The 19,017-nt window shown below is 44.0% G+C and overlaps 4 protein-coding genes across 10 annotated transcripts in view; 1 reads left to right on the plus strand and 3 right to left on the minus strand.

Moving 5' to 3' along the window:
- Positions 1-68: 68 nt before the first annotated feature.
- On the minus strand, positions 69-11,110 carry LOC148177423 (RIMS-binding protein 2-like). Of its 6 annotated transcripts, none has more exons than XM_088031878.1 (15): positions 10,843-11,110; positions 8,794-8,967; positions 8,640-8,740; positions 7,645-8,286; positions 7,155-7,389; positions 6,613-6,932; positions 5,845-6,059; positions 5,374-5,794; positions 4,968-5,326; positions 4,830-4,917; positions 4,398-4,616; positions 3,783-4,210; positions 3,412-3,679; positions 2,637-2,722; positions 69-2,216 (listed from the first exon to the last, which is right to left on the minus strand). In XM_088031878.1, the coding sequence occupies exons 1-15, from the start codon at positions 10,863-10,865 to the stop codon at positions 1,758-1,760; spliced, it is 4,038 nt and encodes a 1,345-aa protein (XP_087888004.1). In that variant the 5' UTR covers positions 10,866-11,110; the 3' UTR covers positions 69-1,757. The 6 variants fall into 6 exon arrangements, with proteins under 6 accessions (XP_087888004.1, XP_087888003.1, XP_087888002.1 ...); XM_088031877.1 differs by having other exon boundaries at positions 5,845-6,035; positions 6,622-6,932; positions 8,553-8,740; XM_088031876.1 differs by having other exon boundaries at positions 5,845-6,035; positions 8,553-8,740.
- Positions 11,111-11,303: 193 nt separating this feature from the next.
- LOC148177424 (uncharacterized) lies at positions 11,304-12,195 on the minus strand. The gene is made up of 3 exons (XM_088033334.1): positions 12,166-12,195; positions 11,660-12,120; positions 11,304-11,615 (listed from the first exon to the last, which is right to left on the minus strand). Exons 1-3 carry the CDS (start codon positions 12,193-12,195, stop codon positions 11,399-11,401), a joined length of 708 nt encoding a protein of 235 aa, XP_087889460.1. The 3' UTR covers positions 11,304-11,398.
- Positions 12,196-12,213: 18 nt separating this feature from the next.
- The window catches only part of LOC148177425 (uncharacterized), a 46,018-nt gene continuing 39,214 nt past the window's right edge, over positions 12,214-19,017 (minus strand). The window contains exons 1-2 of one of the 2 annotated variants that reach the window (XM_088031996.1): positions 13,403-13,484; positions 12,214-13,197 (exon numbers count right to left, since the gene is read on the minus strand). In XM_088031996.1, coding sequence (XP_087888122.1) covers positions 12,214-13,194 — 981 coding nt within the window. In that variant the 5' untranslated portion in view covers positions 13,195-13,197; positions 13,403-13,484. Of the gene's footprint in view, positions 13,198-13,402; positions 13,485-19,017 lie in introns of those variants that run through there. The other variant, XM_088031997.1, reaches the window with a different exon arrangement.
- Atx2 (Ataxin 2) lies at positions 13,837-18,811 on the plus strand. The gene is made up of 6 exons (XM_088031913.1): positions 13,837-14,185; positions 14,246-14,412; positions 16,207-16,331; positions 16,387-17,653; positions 17,705-17,889; positions 17,943-18,811. The coding sequence occupies exons 2-6, from the start codon at positions 14,378-14,380 to the stop codon at positions 18,389-18,391; spliced, it is 2,061 nt and encodes a 686-aa protein (XP_087888039.1). The 5' UTR covers positions 13,837-14,185; positions 14,246-14,377; the 3' UTR covers positions 18,392-18,811.

The following is a 19,017-nucleotide window of genomic DNA, read 5'->3' on the forward strand; positions in this document are numbered from 1 at the left end:
CGTTCCAGTGTTCGTTCCGAGGTAAATTGGAGCGCACAGAGTGGCGAAGGGAGTAAAAAAAGTTGAAATAACGTTGTAAATGATTTTATTTATTATTATCATCATTTTTTATTTGGTACAGTGTATGATACATGAAAGATAGATAACAATCAAGCCGCGAAATATTTCTATACCAATCAATGGCCATAATTTGATATGTGACCAATTCACAACCTGTCAACGCTCATGTTCACACCTCTCGCTCTCTCTTGTTCGCATAAAAATAATTTCGGTTCCGTCGGCAACAAAACACACCGACAAATCCGCCATATTGCCGCCGGAATCGAATCCATATAATCTGTTGACAAGATCAATAAAGCTGCAAAGAATTTATATACAACAGGGAACCAGATGAGTCCCGAAACAATCCGACCCGATCCGACCCACGCCGATTACAAAATAATACTACAGTCCATCCAATGAGAAGGCGCGTTTCGGATCACGTGACGCTTTACGGGACAAAAAGGGTCTCAACATCGATATTTATATCTATTCTTTATCTTACATAGATTTATTGTACAAAAAGAAACAACGTAAGTGCCAATACCAGCGAAGTAGACCCGTTCGGAAACCTGAAGAGATTCCCGAACGCGCTCGAAACGTCGCCGGTTGTGCGTGTACAGAAGAAGGCACAACAAACTTGAAATGATTTGTTGTCAAATGTGAGACACTCGGGTTTTTAGGAACGAAATTGGCAAAATGGTGACCACATCTCAGACATTCAAAAACAAATCATGTACAACATCGAACTTAACAGAGTTGTGCCGATTTATTCAGCTGTTTTTGAAACCCATTGGAAGAAAAATGGTAACAGGGTTGTACTTAACCTAGAAGGACCTACAGAGCGTAACGTCAACGTTGACGTGGAAAACTGAGAAGAAATGGCAACGTTGAATGATACGGCTCGAGTGGACCAATCACAAGAGTCTCACTAAACAAACCAAAGGTGGAACGCGAGAAGGTGCCGGTCCCCAAACAAACAAAAATTGCTCTTAATTCAAATTTTCCCGCCCCTATGACGTAATATATGCTAGTAAAGTATCACGTTTTCGATATGTCAAACTCTCATTCTAAGTTCTACGGTACGTCTCAACTAAATTGATACTAAAAGTGGCACTTATGACGTAACTAAGGCGGGATATTTGAATGTGGACCAATGGTCGCCCAGTTAAGTAAAGACGCGAAATTTGAACGGGGAGCGATGCCTGACCACAAAATAACTATTGTCGTCGGTATCTCATTGATACTAAAATCTAAAAACGACTCATTCGGTGTGTTTGTCATCGTAATGAAAAGTAGTATACCTATATCAACAATAATAGCAAGCAAATTCAACAATTCAATGATAAATAGTAACAGCTAGTAATGATATTGGTCACTTTTGTACTTAGTACTTTTAATATCTCCCTTAGATAGGTATGATAATACTGAATGATTATTTGCAGCTTACATAGATTTGTATATTTAGATATGAATACATAACCTTAAAATTGAAACGACATCACACATAAGCTGCTCCGCAATTTGAACACTTTAGCGATATAACATTATTTAAAAAAGGGCGTGAATCGAGAAGGCGGAGTCGCAACCACGCTTCCATAGCCTCCTCCTTCACTTGAACCTTTTAGTATCAATAATAAATATTTTCGAAAAAACTCAGCGCGTTTTATGAAACGGTTCCAAAAACAGCTACCTACACGTAAAATAAAAAGAAATTATTATTTTCCCCCACCCAACCCGAATTTCATGAAAATAAGTTCTTTTCCTTTCGACAGGATATCACCACCGGGCGCGGTAATCTCGTTCAGTTTCTGCATAAGATTCGGCCCTTGCTGTTGTTGCTGTTGCTGTTGCGGCTGTTGTTGGTTCTGCCCCATCATCACGTTAGGCACCACCTGTGGCACGCCCTTGTGCTGCATCCGCGATTGGTTTTGACCGAAAGTCTGCTGTTGACCACCGAAACTCTGCTGTTGACCACCGAAAGTCTGCTGTTGGCCACTGAAAGCCTGCTGTTGCTGTGGTTGACCCTGACCAAAAATGCCCCCACTACTGCTAGTTGTCGTAGTGTTGGATTGGCTGAACGCTTGATTGAACGCCTGTTGGATTATACCGGGCTGTTGCTGCTGTTGTTGAGGTTGTTGGTTACCACCGGGCCTCAACATGCCTCTCCCCCTCCCCTAGAACATGGGCGTGGTTTGAGAGAAAGGCGGGGACAGAGTGTAGCTAGACTAAGTGTGAACCAATCAAAGCACTACTTCGAAACGGGACGGACGGGCGCGGGTAACGCCTACTGTTTCGACAGTGTGTGTTGTACTTAGTTGTTTGTTGTCTCGCGTTGCTATGACACTAAGAACCGAGCACGGACTGGTCTAGTCGTCATGCCTCTAGATGTTCCTATTCTATGTAAACGTGAGATGTCAAACATAAAAAGCTGAACTCTACTTTCACAACATCTGATGGTCATGCAGCGCGCGGTAATCAATGTACAAAAATAAAAGACACCCAGCAACATACATGGAATGAAACAGAGCCCTATCTTAGTCTTCTATCTTTTTAATATAATAGAAAGAATAGAGAGCGAGTATTGGCGTAAATACCTGATTGTGCTCGGTGAAGACTTGTGTATTCGGTGTCGCAGTGTTGATAGCATTGTCTAACTGAGAGGGTAACACAGGGCAGGCATCTAGCAACAGACAACACACAGTACAGTCAGACGCTGCCTTACAACACAAAAAGACTCGTCTTTATCAAGTTACCTTGGTGTTACAGCACATGTTTGACAATGAGTACGCTTATCCCTATCTCTCTCCTTTGGTTCTTTTCCTTCGGAGATTGGGGCTACGTAAGTCAAACATGCGCTGTTGCCAAGCAACTGCAAGACGCTCCTCCAATAAAACCACATGCACTGAAGACGAGTCTTGTTGTGTCAAAACCAGCTGAGAGAGAAAGAGATAGAGCTAGCGATTGGCATACATCTTCGATTAGTGCAAACCGAACATTGAAAAACAGTTAAAGCCTCCAGTTTATTTCTTGCGTCTGAGAAAAAATACAAAAAAGCAAAGAAATAAACTCGTTTTTACATCACACGCTTGCGGTACACCGAAAAGACATTTTCAAGGAGAAATATCAAAAAAAGTGTTGTTGTTAGTGTCATTTGTTTGTTTTACTTCGTCCCGCTCCCACCTGAAAAATACACAAGTGTGTGATGAGATCGTCACCAAGGTCACGGTTACTCCTCTTAGGATTGGACCAGCCAAATCGACTCAAAGCCAACCAACGAATAGTCAAGGTAGATTCTAACTGGCTACATTGAAGAGGGGCGTTCCCAAACTGCGTTTGGGATCGCCCCTTACGGCGAAAATACTGCGGTACCTTTGTTTCTTTGTCTCATTTGATTTTCCCGCGGTGGAGGGGGCGGTCCTCGCGCGCCAGGTCCTATGCCCCGCCCGCGTTGGCCCCTCCCCATCGCCCCCGCTCCTGTTTGCGACGTCTGTCCTGCACTGTACTGTTCGGGAGCCTCCGTTAAGAAGTTCGACGGTACAAGTCCACGAACACCATCAATCTCACCCATGTAGAAGCCATCATCGTCCATCTCGCCGTACACGTTGATGATTTGCCCGGTGGTGAAGCTTAATTCCACCTGCAGTTGTTGGGAAGAACCTGGTAGAGCTTAAGCTCTTCACACACTAGACAGTGGCAGCAAAACTGTTTTGCTGTCATTGTCAAACTATCTTAGTGCTCACCTCGGCGTCCACATTGGGACTCAGTTCCTGGGGATCGTAGTCGTACAGCGCCACCATGCGTTTTACCGGCATGTTAGCGTAAATATCTCCCCACCGATCTCTATTCTGGTTACCCTCCACCTCCATAACCATGTTGTGCGGTACGTAGCCCCGCCTTCCGCGACACTCCCCCCAGTAGAAACCGTCCGCGTCTTTGTCCCCCCACACTTTGATGGTGTCGCCTTCCGAAAAGGGGAGTTCTTCATCACACGCGTCCGGATTGGGCGACATCGTCGAAGGGTCGTAGTCGAACAACGCAACAAACCAGCGAGCGCGTTTTTGAGGATTGGGCGGGTTATTCGGGTTCATGGGGTTGTTAGTGCCGGCTCTTGCTCCTTGCATTTGTTGGCTACGCATGTTTTGCAACCCGCCCCTTTGGTTTGATTGGCCTGAAACATGGGGGCGTGGTTATTTGAACAAAAACAAGGAGGAGGAGTGTAACTTTGTTCTGTTCATGCTCTAATAGAGCTAAACATGCTTAGAGCGTAATTTACTACGTTGATCTAGTGCTCCCTGTACCTACCTCGGTGTTTTGTGTACATATCTGTTTAGTGTGGTGTGTTTCGACCTTTTTACCTTGTTGGTAATATTGTTGTTGTTGTTGTTGCTGCTGCTGTTGTTGCTGTTGTTGTTGCTGTTGTTGGGGCTGTTGCTGCTGCTGCTCTCTTTGTTGTTGTCCTTGCCTAAACGGCCTTTGTTGATGGTACTGTCTTTGATTTCTCCTATCCAACAATTCATCTTCTGACAAATTAGCTTCGTACGATTCTTTTGTAATTTCTGCAATGGAGCGTTGTGCTATTTTTTAGAAATAAGCGTCTAAGCAAATCATTAGTTTTTCTGGATTTGACACCAATTTCTACCTAAGCCAACTTTCTAGAAGCTTCTAACTTCTACTCTACCATGCCAATCAAGGGACCCTGATTCAGTAACTCACCAAATCAGGCTACGCCCACTAGTCAAACTAACTAATCGAGAAAAACCAATATCCCCAAAAATTTAAATCTTTACCAATGGAAGGAATACCGCTCTGTTGTCGATGCGGATTGGTGTTCGGAAAGATTTCCTTGTCACTCAAGTTCTCATCCGGCTCGATGATCTACGACATTTTGAACTAAAGCACCGCCCACAGCTCCGCCCTGTACAAACCTGCTGTCCTTGTTGCTGTTGTTGTTGACGCGGCATCTGTTGGCGGATGTGGGCGGGCATAACAGCCGAGTGAGGCTGCTGCCTTGCTTTAACTCCTCCCCTTAACACGCTCATTGGAATGGCGGTGGGCAAGGAGTCCGCCGATTGGCTGTCGCGCGCCTTAGTCCGCACAGTCACATGTTTCGGATTCAGACCAAGAAGTTTACTAATATCGATGAGGGCGTGGTCACCGGTTGGGCTGTCCACATCAGTCACTTTTTTACCATCCGCGTAGACCGCGTAGCCTGTGATACTCGACCCGGGATGATGGGGGGTGAGAATGGGGTGCCATGTGACGAGGAGGGTGCCATCTTGCGGACCTAAACAAAAATTGTAGAGTCGCAGTTAAATTTAGGGGTGGTTTTACCAGGTTCCACTAAGATGTCGCTTGGAGGGTCCGGGAGCCCCTTCGGCAACGTTCGGAAGTCTGTATGCGCCGCAGCAGGCATTGGTAAGTCTTCAGCTAAGTTGGCCACGTTTTGGGCCGCCCGATGATGCTTAGCTCTAACAGTCACCCTGTATTGAGTATTGGGCGCCAATCCCGTGATAGTGTGGCGGTAAACCCCCGGCTTTACCGTCCTCACTTCCACATTATTGACGCAAACTACATGTTGATGATTTGAGTTGGCTGGTAGCCAACTGATCACCGCCGAAGTTGAGGTTATATTGGATGCCCTAACTGCACTAGGTCCCAGTTGGTGGGTGTCTCGTCCAATTATCATTGTACAAGCGGCGTCACGCGAAGTCCGCCGATTCACCGTCACGGAGCGGACGCTGATTCGGTGCGGCTGTATGTAACGTGTTAAGTACAACATTTTTTCCACGACTTTACAATTACCCTGTTGCTTTCTACTCCTTCAACCAACGCTCGCGTTCTTTCTGTGGCCTTGATAGTAGTCTTGAGCACTCCGTCTACGTAAACATGGTAACTTTCAATGTGATTCCCCGGCCCCACATCCGGTGCTGTCCAACTGATGAGCACACTCTTGTTCAATTGTCTCTCCAACGTCAATTGTCTTGGAGCCGGAACTAACACCGAGAAGAATAGGTCAGCTGTAGATCATTCCGTGTCAGTTCTAAAGCTAAATTGTGCAAATTTTACCCAGTCCTGAAGGTAATTAGCCAGCTCGTGACGAGGGAGAAGACGATGAAGAAAGAGAGAAAAAGAGAAAAAAATTGGAAGAACATCAGATGCGCTGGCTCTTGAGGAGGGAGAGGAAGAAGAAGACAAAGAGGGGAGAGGATGGGACGTGGGCAAACTGCGAAGCAAGCAAAAGAAAAGTGCGAAAGCATGCAAAGCTAATTCTTAAGGTGCCCCAGCAGAGCTGCAACTGTCAAAAAAAATGCAAGCAAGCAAGCTAAGTGCTGTAAGATACAGTGCTACCAATCTACACATCCAATAAGAAAATTGTTCCTTAGACAAATTAAATGCAATGACCCCTTCTACCCCACTAGGTCCCCTCTACCCCTTCTAAACCCTTTGCTACTGTTTCTAAACCCCTTTCTATACTCTATATTGCATTTAACTTCGAGCTGACTAGGTTTACCTTTGGCTATATGGGCCAACAGCCTAGGCTACCCCATCTACGCAACGTGCAAAGCCTACCTTGCTCACCTTCGGGCCCGTCGTCCTCATGAGCTTCGGACATCTCCGCCATTTCGTTGAGACGCTGGACATCCGCGGCGAAGTTCTCTTGATTGATCTCTTCTTCTCGAAGAGTGCTCAAAACTGCTTGATGGAACTCCAGCAGATCATCACCTACGAGACGTTGAACGAAGTGGGAGGGAACGAGACCGCGACGTCCATCTAAAAGTTCGGCGTCTAAGTAGCCTCCCGGACCCACGGGGTCGCCCCAGACGAGAAGATAATCACCGGCTTGGATGTTGAGCTCTTCTTCGGCGTCGGGCTCCGGCTCGTACGAAAATCTAGGAATTCCAAGAATGTAAACAAGCACAGCAAGTAAAATGCATGTTGGCGGCGGCTACCGGCCCCCGCCCCCATGCAAACTTCATAGGAAGCGCTTCTTGTGTGGTTATTGCTAATAAACGGTTGAAATGAGAAATCAATTATCGGATTTTCATTTGTGAGCCCAACTATAAAAACTGCCTCCACCTCTCCTTTGTCCGTCCATTCTTTACTCCACTAACCTTGCGATATACACTGAACATCTCCCCTTTCCGGGAATATCCAGCATGTCCACTTGTCCTTCAGGATTGTGTCCATTGAGGTAGTTCCTATCAGTCCCGTGCAATCCGCTCCAATCCGAATCGATCCCATCCGTTAACATTCTTGGTCTCGCGTCGGTGATGCCTCCCAATGTCGCCGTCCCCAAACCCCACGTAGGCGGGTGGGGTGTCACGGGGGTGGCAACACGTCGAGTTCCTGCATTCACAGACAGTTTAGATGCTAATTGTGTTGTGGCGATGACGTCTTATCGAAAGATGGCGAAGGGAAAAAACGTACAAGATAAGAGGATGGATGAGACTTATTCGGGGAGGGGCGGCAGGGAGAACGAAGTATCAATCGATAAATAGATTATGAGGCTTTAGCTTGAGATGGGTGAATTTTTAAAAGGATGTCTAGACAGGTTGTGGGAAACGAGTCAAAGTTGATAATACAGAGCTCTGTAATGCTTACCTAGCTCCACCTCGTCCAGTGGCTTCAGTTTGATCGACATGGGTCCACTTAGGGCCAGACTGTTGAACTGCGAACTTAACGGGTTGGAGAACGTAACGTTATTCGTAAACGTAGTGGTAACGGGGTTATAGGGCAAACTGAACTGTGTTAGCGTATTGGTAACCGCATTGGTAAACGTAGGATTGTTGAAGGAAGTTGGTAACACTGTATGATTACTAGACACCAAAGGATTACTGTAATTCGTATTACAAATATTACTAGTTGCATAAGTTGTTGGTACAATGGACGTGCCCAGCGCCGTCGAAACCAACGAAGGACCCAAGTTCTGATGAGTTAAAGTACTACCAAGTACTGAACTCTGACCCAGTGTAGAGCCGATACCATGATGGGTCATTGAAGTGCCCATCATGGGTTTATTGGAGTAGCTATGATGGAGGGTGTTATACTGGGAGGTAGGGTTGTAATTAACCGGATTGGGGGGCATGTACGAGGAGATGTTGGTAGTACCGGATTGGTTGTAATTATGGAGATTTGTAGCCGTGGGGTATATACTGGGCGTGGTATGTGACATGGTGATGGGGGAGAGGGGCGGGCTGCACTCGCCCAAAGCGTGGCTACTGGCGCTAGTCGCCAAACCGCCCCCTGAAACAAAGTTTGTTTGAAAACAAAGTTACTTCATCATTGGCTCTACTTGTAACTCCTACTCTACTCGATTGGTCCTCCAAACGGGGCGTGAACCGCGGTGTACAATCGCCCCGCCCTCATTTCGAGCCCCGCCTCATACAGTTCGTATAAAAAGTCAAACCAAATAAAAAACCAGGCGCCTCGTACCTGTGCACTTTTTCTTTTTATTCGACCTGCACTCGTTAACATCTGACCCACAACAAAAAACCATCTACTGAACTTACCCAACGTAGTGGATCGACTATGGTCTAACTCAGCTAATATTCGATTATCTTGTTCTATCTTAGCCATAATTCTTTCTATTTCAGTACCTTTATTAGCCCAACTTTGGCCGGCGGAAAGTGGGCCAGCGACGCTCCCCGTCATTTTGCCTCTGTGTGATGCTGCCAGTTCTAATTGTAGTTCTTCGCATCTGAGGGAGGAGTTATAACCATGTGAACCGAACCCAAGCATGCTATTGGTTACCTGACCGTTTCTAGAGCTACTTTCTTCTCTAATTCTCTAACTCTAGATTGTCTGGCCTCTAGCGTTTCTGGTCCACAGCCTCGTAAGGCCGCTAAGGCTTCGGAATGTTGTCGTTCAAGCTCGGACCTTCGGGCTTCAGCTGCCCTAAGCTGCATTTCTAGATCCATTGCGACCCTGCAAAAAGCTCGGTGAGGCTCTTGTCCGAGAGTAGAAACGACCATCTTATTTATAGTGTATTAATAGCAAAGAAGTGGCAACAATGTGGACATATGTTTCATCGATTATTTCACCGATGTGCACGTGATTAAGTGTTTGCATGCTATATTTACATTGTTTACGAGTTAATTAACACTCGATAAATCTGGCAACGTCGTCAAAGTTTTTGTAGTGAAAGTTTAGGTGGCTGGGTTTGACACTTCGATTAAAATCTAATTTGCATTATACGGCTTTTTATCTTATCAGAGAACTCATGTTTTACATATAAAGTTTCTTATCAAAATGTTGCGCATGAAGGGTTCATCGGCAGTAAATCTGGCAACGTCACCACCACAAGAACAATTAAAATTATAAAACTTGCTTGAAAAAGAATATTAAAAAACAAAAGAAGTAATTCGGATCTAAAAGATGTCAAAAACTTAATGAATGTACAAAGTGTTTATAAATGTTTCTAGCATCAAGGGTGGCTATGAAATGTCAAAAACATTTGCCGCTCATTACAAATGTGGGTTTAGATTTTTCAAGTGACATTTGCGGTTAACCTCAATCAGAGAGTAAAGTTAATTTTAACCAAATAACTGTTCTATTTAGTTATGATTTGAAACCTGAAACCCAAAGACTTGGACACAAAAACGTAACTGAAACGTCGTTGACGTGAATGACATTTTAAGTGTAATTAAACATATATATTTTTTTATTAGTTATATTTATTATGAAAACAAAGCGGCACAATCGTGCTTGGCAGAAAGTCCGGAGCCACCTTTAATGCTAGAAAGATTTATAAACACCTTGTATAATGCCATCAAACACTTCTTAGAAACATTAAATGAATAGTCAAAGCAATGTTAGAGGCTGCAGGAATTTTAAAGAAGGGAAGTTAGCAATTCTAGAAACGGCAAGAAGTGTAGAACCAGATTTTAAAAAATAAGAATTCTAGATCTATAAATTCTCAAAATTGTAAAACTACGAAATCAAGGAAACGGAAAGTTGAAGAATTCAAAGAAAGAAGCACTAGGATCGCTTGAAAACTTGGAAGCTTAAGGTTAAATGCTCTATAAATTCTTGTAGTTCTAAAAATTGAGTCTGGAAATTGAATTCTAAAGAAAAAAAAAGAAGTTTGGAAACCCTAGGAAGCTCTGAGAGTTTTAATATCAATTCTAGATATTCTAAAATTTCGTTAAAAAATGAACTAGAAAATATTATTTGACAGATGACAGATTCATAAGCAAACTAAGAATCATTTTAATTTCGTCGAAATACGCAAAAGCGTTCTTCCAACTCTTGCAACAAAAATGACCGTGCAAACTCTCAAAAGAAGCCGAGAATGACACTTCTGCGCCCACTAAGATTTCACTAAAAAAACGTTTCGACTAGATACTACTCACCTTCAGTGCACACTACAAACTAATTAAATAATAGAAATGACTAATTTTAGCAACCCCCGTTTATTTTTAATTTCTCCGCCTCCGATTCTCGCCGGACCCATTTTTACTCAACAAATCCCACCCCCGAGACCTTCCACCCCCAAAAATTGCACATCTGCAAAACCACCTGTAATTTAGCAAAATCGCATTTATCTGAACAGGATCATGGCTCGAAAAAACGTCTTTATTCCAGCCCACGTACGTCCCTGGAATATTAATAAGGGAAAAAAATCGACCCACCCTTGATCACACATTTAAACCATCATTAGTACTTCACATACACAAAAATTTCACATAATTCTTTCTTCACTAAGCACGCAATCATATCGATTCTACGTAATTTACAAGATTTTAAAAAGGGTTTGGTGGCGGCGACGAGGCACTATCGTATTCTCTATTAGCCACTTACCGCCCCCAAGTGTACGGTTCCATCGCTTGAAACCACCCTCGAGGAAGTCACTGTTGCGATTTTCAAAAATTTCGAAATTTTGCTCTCATTTTTCTATTTTGAAGATGGTCGCAGGCGGCGGGGCAAGAATGATCATCGATTGGTGGCCGCGCGATGCTCACTTGTTAGTTAGGTACTTACCCCGATTTGTATGATGTTTTTAGTGAAAATTTAAGGACGGAGACACTGAACTAGCTACAAATGGCGGCATCACTATATAGGTCACTATTGAATCAATCTGCGCGCGTCTCTCAATTGATTGGAGAACCGGAGCGCCGTGACGTCAGGCATCTGCTGGGGACGGCTGGAGGCGGCGGCATCTGCCGGGAGCGGCGCCGAGCACTTACAGTGCAGATAACTACGATATTTTAGATTCGTTCTTACTCTGCCTATTCGACTGTAATGAACGAATTATGGAACGATTAAAAGAACATTCCCAGATATTTATTCATATAGCAATTTCATTATAAGTTGGATAAACAATGTCACAGCTGCCAATCCAGAAACTTAAAAGTCACTAAACTTTAATAATTGTCGCATTATCGGCATAGTGGCAAATTACAAGGAAGTGCCACGAGTTTTCAGCTGCCACGTTATCCGACCGAGCGCATCCCACTTGAAAAACTGAAGACCACCACTTATGGAAATAAGTTACATAATCTTCTTCTTTTGTTCCATATGGTTGTAAGTACGCTGGTAACGGTTCTGGACGGTAGTTATAGGCCGTATTCCACCTGGAAAAAAACCTAGAAACTGAAAAATTAACAATAGGGATTACCAAATCTTCGGCACTAACTTCCAAGGGAACGAAATATCGTCACTTTTAAACATATAATAATCAAAATCTTTGATTTTTGAGGTCTCACAAGTACTATCGTTTCTTCCTTGTTTTTTAATGATTAAACATCTAGCAAAATCTTCAAGTTCTAGATTGTAGCTCACAGTTTCTTCATAATTATTTGGAGACAAAGCGCCTTTAGGTCTAGAGATGAAGAAGCCTCGGAGCTTGTTATGAAGCTTCACCATTTTTGTTCGAAACTCTTCTTGTTCTGAGTCCCTGTGATTTATTTCTATAATATTGGCTCCCTTGGCGATGATACTATAGGAGACACAAACGAGAAGGAAGAAGATAAAAGGTGCCGACATTAAAAATGACATTCCGAAATTTTGACAGCAGATTGCTAGATCTGAATCTGGATCTATATTTCTCAAACTCTTGTATGTTGGTAGCTCCGCTAACTGTCAAAAATGACAATCTCCAACTCCCATATAAAAAAAACAAACATTATTCTTCAAATTTCCTTTATTTCTCATGTTACAGTGGGAACCCGTCTAATGCAACTCCAAAACCACAGCAACATTCTCCCCAAAATCCCCCAGATACTCAAAATTCCACAAATTGGTAAAAACGATAGCTTCGTTCGCCGCCAACTTTACTTCAATCACCGGGCATTCCCCCTCGCAGTTACCTCGTGGTACCAACTTGACGAAATTGGCGCCAACCGCTTGCCACACTAGCGCAACTTTGTCGACCAATCCGATTCTCTTAAATTGAGTTGTATTGTAATTCCGGCTCCACAACAACCAATTGTATTGAACCGGAGACAATTCGGCTGGTAGAAAAAAAGGACGTGGCGCGTACTGTCGAAATTGTTTCATTACTTCAAAATCGCAGTTTTGGAAATGAAGAAAGAAGTTGTCGAAGAAATGGGTTTTCGAGAAGAGATTTTTAATAGTTGAAATGCCATCGTTGATGTTTGTTGCGAGTTTGCAGGGATTTGAAGACGCGATTATTTGGTTTTGAAGAAGATCTTCGAGGAAGAAATTTGGGCGTGGGAATGACTTTTTGATGATGACGGGAGTGTCAACATCCAAGTAGCGTGTCTTCAGAAACTCTTCAGAGATTTCTTCATACACGTCGATTTGTTGGAGGTTTTCGCACAGATCGCAGTTGAAGCGGATTTCTTCAAAAGTTGAAGATGTGGGTTTCTGTATGAGACATCTCTCGTTCTTCAGCGAGGTCCAATCCCAGAAGGGCAAAACTTTGATTAGGAGGATCCGACCAATAGCTGATAAGTGCCAGGAGAGAGACTCCATGTAGGTGGCAAAGTAGAGGATCAAGAGGACAGTCATTAGTGTCGAAATGAAGACAGCACGTTTAGTAATTTTGAAGTTAGCGGTTGGTAGCAATGGGGCGAAGATCTTGCGAATTTCTTCATCCGTGTACTTGTTGTCTTTCAGATACTTGTAGAAGTCGTTGATTTCTTCGTTGAACTGTTGGAAAGAGTAGAGAGGGGAAGAATGGTTCTTCATTTTCTGGAAATGAAAGTAAAGATTTGAAGAAAGCAGAGGTACCAACTTAAAAAAAAAAATAGAAAAAATGAAAAAGGCCGAATCGGTATTTTGGACTCATTTTCTGTTGACACAAATTTTGACTATAAGAAGAAAATATAATTGCATGCGTTGCTAATTTCACGAGGGTGAATTTTTCACCGTAGTTGCCACTTCTTGCGATTCTTACCCTCTAGAATTTCACCCTTCACTAGCAAAAACTCAGAAGTAGGCCACGAACAACAGGTTGTTCTCACCCTTTGGGACGCAAGATCAATTTTATTGATCAACCCTGTAGATAAAAAAGGTTGGTAGACCTGATTTTTTAACTTTGCCTGAGAAACATAAGCAGAAGCAAACTTAAGAGTGTGGAAGTGAGAATATTTGATTGATTAATTTTCCATTAAGTTTAAAATATAATAGACTGGGCGAAAGTCTCATCAAGGTCGTCTTGGGGATTTTCGTTGAGTGAGGTTTGCAGCGGATTTTTAGTGGGGATTTAGGGTTGCTTCGAATTTCTGTAATTCTGTGATGGTGATGCAAAGTGAGCCTCTTTGGGGTTGTTTTTGTGTCTTTTTAGTTAAAGTGGAGTTGTTTAAAAGAGTGAATTGTGACTTTTGTGTGCCAACTGTCGGTGCTAAAGTCCCTAGTGCGTCTGTCAAAATCGACTTTTGACTGCACGCCCCCGTTGGAAACGCGACTCTTTTCGTCAGTCTCGATGGGGCGCAGGCCCCTTTTTATTGATCGCCCCGTCCAAGTTTGCCGCCATAAACCGAAGCCCGAAGCAATGACCTGTGGTGGTGGGGCGCTTGCGCACTGAATCCACGTCAGTCTGACAGACAAACTCTGCAAATGCTGTGTTCCAATTGTTTATTATTGAAAGAATCGTTTTACTAAGCGCCCATCCACGAAGACATCTTTGAACCGTCGTCGAGACGCCGCCCCCGGTGCCCCCACACGCGAATGTGAACAGGTCAGGGTGAGATTCATCGAGATTGTGATTACGTCACTGAGCCATTTTGTGCGCTTGTAGGTGTCTTTGGAGCTTTGTTGTTTGAGCACGGATCGCGTGTTTCGTTTTATTTTCAAAGTCAACAGGCAAGACTCCAAAATTCCGGTACCGACGAGAAATAAGGACCATACCGGCCATCACGGTAACGGTGAGATGAACAACAAGAGGAAGAATCGAGGGCCAGTGAGGTTAGTAGCGGGCACCCCCCAACAGCCCCCTAGACTCCAATCTAGTTCTATGATCCATTTATTATAATCCTACAACTCCAAACTTTCGCTTTATCTCCCGTTTTTTCCCCAACTCCTTTGTCTTCATTTCTTGCTCACACTTCTTCTAAATCCCAGTTTGTTTATTATTCTTCTTTTCATCCTCTTTAGTTAATACCAAGTTGGCCTAGAAAGTTCAACGCCCGCCTTGATTATTTCTATAGTGAGTCGAAATTATAGTGGAGAGTATTGACCTCATTAATGTTAAATTTTTGCCAATAATAATTCATAACATTGAATTCATGCCCACTGCGTTTTAGTGATTTTCATTTGCCAAGTTTTGGGGACTGAAAATGTCATGTCACAGTTGTACCCATGCCTCTTTTAGGTTAGAATAATATGACAATGAGGGTTCCAACAGTGACCTTGAGTTGTACAATAAAATTTATGTACCCCAAAAGTGGGGCCTTTAGTAATTTTTATTAAGTCAGATTGGTACTACCTGTACTAATAGTGACGTTTGAAGTACAGAATTGTCAGAGTTGACACTGACACTGTTCCGTATGTTTCAAAGGATCAAATTCGTTTTATAAACTGGAAAAATGAGCCAAGGTCATCTACATCGATTACTGTTTTTTTTTAATTAAAAGCGTCACAACCTGTCGCGGATCTTGGTTCTCCAATTAAAATGCATTTTTAATGTTGGCAGCCCTGTTCCCTGCCGCCTTTGCTTTTCAGAACTGTCAAAATCTCAGGTATCGATCGATATTATAGGCTTTGCATTATTGCGTTGTGTTGGTACTCATTTATTTTACACAACTGTCATGAGCCACATGGCTGGTAGGGCTGCCAACATAATTCAAATCCAACGTCGCCTTCGATGGGATTCATTCGAATTTTTCTTTACTACGAGACAAACGACACAGGTGTACTAAAAGTCACGTCAAGCTTAATTTCATTCAGTACTGCCAACATAAATTTGGTTTCACCGTTTTATTTATTTTCTTAGTTGAACCTGCGCCACTTTTATGGCGAAATTAACAATTTTCCGGTCTGGAGTTTATTGCATTCGTTTGGTAATATTGATGTTACGTAATGAAGAAGATAAATACGTGACTATTTACATCCGCATCTTGAGAATGTTAAAAATAACAAGCAAGAATATGTTGCATGAAATCTTTTATTACAACGCTTTGATTTGGTGGGAACTACAATAATAAACAGGGGGCTATTAGCAGGATTGTTTTGGAACACCTTTATAAAAAATGAGAAACGTCTTAGACAACACGATTGTCATCTATGAAATGTCACTCTATATCGTTGAATTGTTTTTGTTTCTTCATTTTTGCGTAGTCTTTCGCCATGTTCTATGAAAAAATATTCAGAAATGTTAACACAATAAGTAGTTTTATAAGATTGCATCACTTAATTTCGGCGTAACCTCACCTTTTTTACTTATTGTGTCAGTGTCAAATGTGGACATACGTTTTAATCAAGCGGTATTTTTTATTACCTGTTAATTATCGTCAGTGAATGAATGTATGTAAATAAACCACAAACTTGCAAAATAATGGCTGATGATTAACGAACGTCCTTCCTTTATCAACCGACATGGCCGGTGGCAACATTGATCCGTGTCTCCAGGTTCTACTGTAGCAAAAACTGCTCAAAGTAATGAAGTCGTAGTGTAGTATGGACTTTGTTTCTAATTAAAGCAAATAAAGGTCGACTAGTTTTTAATGAGTACTGTAATGATACAGTGTGTTTTCTTCACAGGACCCAAAGGGCGAGATCTGTCATAGCAGAAGGAGTCTACAACAATGCACATTTTATGCATTCAGCGACACTACAAATCGGAAATGTGGTGCGAATTAAAACAGCGTCTGGCGTAGTATGGGAAGGTGGGTCGGATTTTTCCATCATCGTCACCGTAATGTCATTTTTTTGTCGCTTCAGGTGTCTTCAAGACGTTCTCGAGTAACTTCGACGTCGTCCTCGAGGTGGCAGCAAAGGTCGACAACCCGAATACTCCCAATCAGAATCTGATCGCTGAAAGTTTAGTTGACAAGTTGATATTCAAATCTGGCGACATCTCGACGATGGAAGCACGCGATGTCGATTTGGAGTATCCCACTAAGGATACCTTTCAAACTGATACGGCCATTTCGGCACGACTTAACGGAAACGGAAACAAGTCGGAGGAGAAGGAGTTGGAGCCGTGGGACCCATCATCGGGGGTTAATGGCGGAGGAGAGAACGTTCCTTTGGAACTGGATAACGCCAACGGTTGGGATGCTAATGATATGTTCAGGAAGAACGAACAAGAGTATGGGGTTACTAGTACTTTTGATCAATCGTTGAAGGGGTATACGGTCCCCCTACGAAGCGCCGACACAGCTGATTACCGCGAGGCGGAGGCGAAGGCGGCGCAAATCGCCAACGAGATTGAGAATCAACCTCAGTATAAAGCGCGGTTGGAATTGGAGAACGGCGACGAGGAGGCGGTCTTTGCCGCTGTCGTGCGACCCAATCCGCAAGAAGCTAGTGATAAGTACATCCCTCCTGCAAAACGGAAGAATCAGAATTCTGGGAAGCTAGTGCGAAGCACGCCTCCTCCTGCACAAACTACGCCTTCGCCCAAAGGCGGCAATGCTCCGCCTCCGATGCCCTATCCCACACATCCTTCGCCTGCACCGCCCGTGCACCAGATCGTCCCACCACCGCAGATGGGCATGCCACCTCCTCACCACGGTCGGCCGCACTCACACACGCCGCCTCACGGCTACAACAATCAGATGCAACGGCCGCCGCAAATGGGACAGCCGAAAGGAGCTCAGATAAACGGCGAGGCTAAACCGCCAATGCAACAAAGGACACCGCGCGGAATGTATCCAGGGGGCGGCAATGTCCTACCGCCACCTCCTCAAGAGGCGGTCCGACACGACGCGATAAAGGAATTGCACGGATTCGCTCAAGATTTCAAGTTGCCGCCGTCGGTACCGCCTAACGAACAAACAGGACAAGTGCCTATGGAACCTCCTCCGCCGCAAGTGAAGCAGCCCCAACCGCCCCCACAAGCTACGCCTCCGCAACAGCCTCAACAGTCGATTTCTCCCCAGCAGGATCCGGTGGAGAAAGTCGCTAACACGCTTAAGAAGAGCACGTTGAATCCCAACGCAAAAGAGTTTGTGCTCAATCCGGCAGCTAAGCCTTTCCAACCGAGGTACGCGGAGTCATGGGAGGAGTTGAAGGAAAATCTGATGATTGGTTTTAGGTCACCGAGTACGCCGTCGGCGAGCCGCCCACACACTCCGCAGACCCCCAGTCACAGCCCTTATATTCCGGCGAGTGTCAGCGGTCCCGTCGGGCAGCCCCACATGCCGGTGGTGATGCATGGGTACATGATGACGAGTCAGCCACAGTACCAGCCGCAGCCCCAAGGCAATCGGATGAGAAAAAGTGAGTTTTAAAATGGGATTTGAAGAAAAAAAAATTTGATTGTTTGATTTTAGTTCAAATGGGCCAGATCCGCGCGGACGTGGCAAGCCAGATGCAAGTCGCCGCCGCCACTGGCCAGCCCCTTCTGGCGCCCCCAATTCAGCAATTCGTGTATCCCCCGAGCATCAACCCGCAAGGTTACCCTCAGATGCACGCCCTTCGGATGTACGAGACCCCGCCCCAGATCCAGTACCTCCCCCCGAACCCATCGAACACGCCCAGTCCGGCTCAACCTCCGCAATACACACCCGGGCAAGGTCCGCAGCCGCCTCCCCAACAGTACCAAGCTGCGCCACCTCCTCAAAGCCACCCCCAGATCCCGCCCATCATGTGTTCCATCTTCCAACCGCACATGATGCAGAATATGCAGTATTTGCAACAGCCCCCGCCTCCACAACACCACATCCCTGTAATGTTGCAACATCAGCATCCTCAAGCGCAGCAACATGGACCAGCTCCTTAGCGGTAGTCCACGTATTTAGGTAATTGTCATTGGTCCCCTCCCAAATCCCCTCACTCCTTCCGCAAGCGTTAATTTTCTTTCGTATTGGTACGGTTGTAACATCGAGAAGGCGGTTTCCTAGGAGGAGTTTGTCCCATTTTTTAGACATGTCTTAGGTATAAGCGATTTACCTATAAGAAAAGAAATGGTTGACTGTCATGGCGGCGTTTTTTTTTAGGGATTTTGTTTTTTACGTCGGCGAAGTTATGTGAGGTTATGTTTACCGCGGGGGAAATATAACATCAGTCGTGCAATCCCGTCGCCGACTTTTTATTTAGACTGAGTGAGACCTGTGACAGTGAACCGATTCTCACTTATTTTTTTTTCATTCGGTTCTGAAAAAATTGCGACTGTTTTGAATATACAAAGCTTCCATTTACATTTTTTACGAGTTAGCAGTTATTTTTACCTTTATTTATATCAAACGCACGTTTTTGTGCATCGCGAAAAAATGTACAGGCGACGACAAAAGTAATGTCACACGGCGTTAGTTTTGTTTGCGACTGTACCCGATGAAAAAACAATTGAGGCACCACTGTATCTTTATTTGTATTAACGCTTCGATTGTTTTTTCTTTTAAAGCTTGT

Source organism: Gnatocerus cornutus, chromosome 3 (genome assembly GCF_029298725.1).
Source record: "Gnatocerus cornutus isolate USDA-ARS CGAHR chromosome 3, icGnaCorn1.1, whole genome shotgun sequence".
Classification (NCBI taxonomy): Eukaryota; Metazoa; Arthropoda; class Insecta; order Coleoptera; family Tenebrionidae; genus Gnatocerus; species Gnatocerus cornutus.

Bases quoted from the DNA above. Each gene is read 5' to 3' on its own strand.
- LOC148177423 (XM_088031874.1), bottom strand. From the start codon at position 10,865: ATGGAACCGTACACTTGGGGGCG. The intron at 2,723-3,411 runs GTACCGCAGTAT...GTCTGTTGCTAG, and splicing joins AATGAGACAAAGAAACAAAG to ATGCCTGCCCTGTGTTACCC. The intron at 2,217-2,636 runs GTATTTACGCCA...CCCATGTTCTAG, and splicing joins TCTTCACCGAGCACAATCAG to GGGAGGGGGAGAGGCATGTT.
- LOC148177424 (XM_088033334.1), bottom strand. From the start codon at position 12,195: ATGAGAAATAAAGGAAATTTGAAGAATAAT. The intron at 12,121-12,165 runs GTTTGTTTTTTT...CATTTTTGACAG, and splicing joins AAGGAAATTTGAAGAATAAT to TTAGCGGAGCTACCAACATA. The intron at 11,616-11,659 runs GTAATCCCTATT...GTTTTTTTCCAG, and splicing joins AAGTTAGTGCCGAAGATTTG to GTGGAATACGGCCTATAACT.
- Atx2 (XM_088031913.1), top strand. From the start codon at position 14,378: ATGAACAACAAGAGGAAGAATCGAGGGCCAGTGAG. The intron at 17,654-17,704 runs GTACGCGGAGTC...GATTGGTTTTAG, and splicing joins GCTAAGCCTTTCCAACCGAG to GTCACCGAGTACGCCGTCGG. The intron at 17,890-17,942 runs GTGAGTTTTAAA...GTTTGATTTTAG, and splicing joins AGGCAATCGGATGAGAAAAA to TTCAAATGGGCCAGATCCGC.